This window comes from Octopus bimaculoides, chromosome 11 (genome assembly GCF_001194135.2).
Source record: "Octopus bimaculoides isolate UCB-OBI-ISO-001 chromosome 11, ASM119413v2, whole genome shotgun sequence".
Taxonomy (NCBI): Eukaryota; Metazoa; Mollusca; class Cephalopoda; order Octopoda; family Octopodidae; genus Octopus; species Octopus bimaculoides.
The window spans coordinates 74,652,898-74,654,962 of record NC_068991.1 but is presented as its reverse complement, the minus strand read 5'-3'; the positions used below and the strand labels follow the sequence as shown (position 1 = coordinate 74,654,962).

The window sequence follows — 2,065 nt, the reverse complement described above, 5'->3', positions numbered from 1 at the left end:
CATTGTATATTCAAATTATATTCTTTTACAAAATTCCAATGTAGTAGAATTAAGTAAAAATAGCAAGTAGAGAAATCTCAAACATGACACAAATCAGTTTTTATTTGATAACTGAAAATTCTGGTTTCAGGAAACACACCTCAAACAAATTAAAGTAAAATATTTTAATTATTGGCAGAGTTTTCTCCAGATAAAACCGAGAAAAAATCTTTTAAGTTACCGTGAATTGTGGTAAAAAAATTGTGGGGTCGATTTGTTTAACCAAATCCTTCGAGGTGGTGCCCCAGCATGGCCGCAGTCCAATGACTGAAACTAGTAAAAGATAAAACGAAAGCTTATGTGTATTTTACGCGAGAAGAATAAAAACATACCTCCAAAATACAAGACAGCTACAGATATAAATAAGGCAACACCGGCGGTTCCTTGGAAAAAAGCAATTGCCACTCTTCTTGGCAGTCTAGAAAGATGCAAAAATGATCGCATTTATATCATATTAAGGATGAAATAAAAACAACAACAAAATGGAAGAGGCAATGTTGCAATTATGAGACATAACCGTAATTTGGTGTTAGATGATATTTAATTGACGGGTTCAAAGGTAATAGCTTTATTTTAGATCAGGTACTGGCAACTCTCATCGAAAAGCAGACCGCAAGGTGTGCCATTTGAAAAGTCTCGTGGACCGCAGTTTTGCCCATGAATAATAGTCAGAGCAGTGGATCTCAACTAGGGTCCTTATGACCCTTGAAGGTCCATAAAAGATTCTGTTGTTAAAATTCACGTGCAATAAATTGGTTATATTTCTAAAATACGCAAAATATTTTTAACAGTTTTTTTTTGTACAACTGTTTGCTTGCTTGCTTCAAGTTCTTGCTTGATGGGGACAGGGGTCATCCCAGGTTAGTAACCCCAGAGATGTCAACATATGAGGAGTCGACCAGATCCACCAGTGCTCTCCATCGCTGGCAGTCCCCTACTAGCCCTTCTGCATCCTCCAGGGTGACGTCGAGCCTCTGGAGATCTTCCCCAATCACATGCTGGAAGAGGCTTCGTGACAGGCCCCGCACCAGATGGCTGGACGTGATTGGGAAAGATCCTTAGCTGCAATATTTTAAGTAAACATTTTCTTGGAGTAGAGATTATTTGCCAGCATAACATGGCAGTCGTGGTTTAGGACGAATGTTGCTGTAATTTAACCCCAGAAGACATCGTCTCCAGCTGGCTATACGACACGATCTGTCTCCTTATATTTTGGAACAAGGGAATCTAGCACCCCCACTCAGCTCAAAACAATATCTGTGTATGGCGATTTCCGGGTTATTTCCCTTCATCAGCACATAATAATTGCGATACACAGATATTGTTTTGAGCTGTATATACATTAAATATGATACGTAGATGGCCATTTTGATTGAATACTGATCCAATTGTTTACAACGAAATATAAAACAGAAAAGAATATATATATATATATATTACCTGAAAAGTGTGATGGCCATGATTATATTGGCACAAACTTCTGTTAGGGCAAACAAGAAAAAGTTCAAAAATCGATTACCTGCCAAACTGGGAGAGGTCATATATACGGCGGTGTATGTCATACTGTTCATGAACCTGGAAATCCAAAGAATATAATGTATTTCTGCAAAAAATTGATTTCTGCTGCATAAGTTTAATCTATGGAAGGAAATATCAGAAGTGGAATAACTACAGGTTCAGTTTTAATTTAAGATCCAATACTTAAACTATATTTATAAACTGTTTAGAACATAAAATCAAAACACAAACCCCATTAAGGAAATCTGTCTTCAAAAAACAAACATATAATCAATTTTTGACACTTGAGAATTATAAACTATTCTGAATGTCCGTAAAATAATTTACAAGCCACTTCTTCCAATCCAGAAGTGATATGTAAAAAAGCCAACATAAATTGGTGACAGCTTGATGTTCTCTCTGCGAAATATAAAACTAAATGCCTGTTTAAAGACTTACTATCAGTAATAACACTTTAGTAAATTATGAACAAAAAATGCAGTGGGACTGCGTCAGTGATTAAGTTGTA

At 36.2% G+C, this 2,065-nt stretch overlaps 1 protein-coding gene across 1 annotated transcript in view; it reads right to left on the bottom strand.

The window, feature by feature from the left end:
• LOC106867576 (solute carrier family 22 member 16) overlaps window positions 1-2,065 on the bottom strand; it is a 34,039-nt gene that overhangs the window by 4,951 nt on the left and 27,023 nt on the right. Inside the window, exons 5-6 of the mRNA XM_014912484.2 lie at window positions 1,480-1,707; window positions 372-457 (exon numbers count right to left, since the gene is read on the bottom strand). Coding sequence (XP_014767970.2) covers window positions 372-457; window positions 1,480-1,707 — 314 coding nt within the window. The remainder of the gene's footprint in view (window positions 1-371; window positions 458-1,479; window positions 1,708-2,065) is intronic.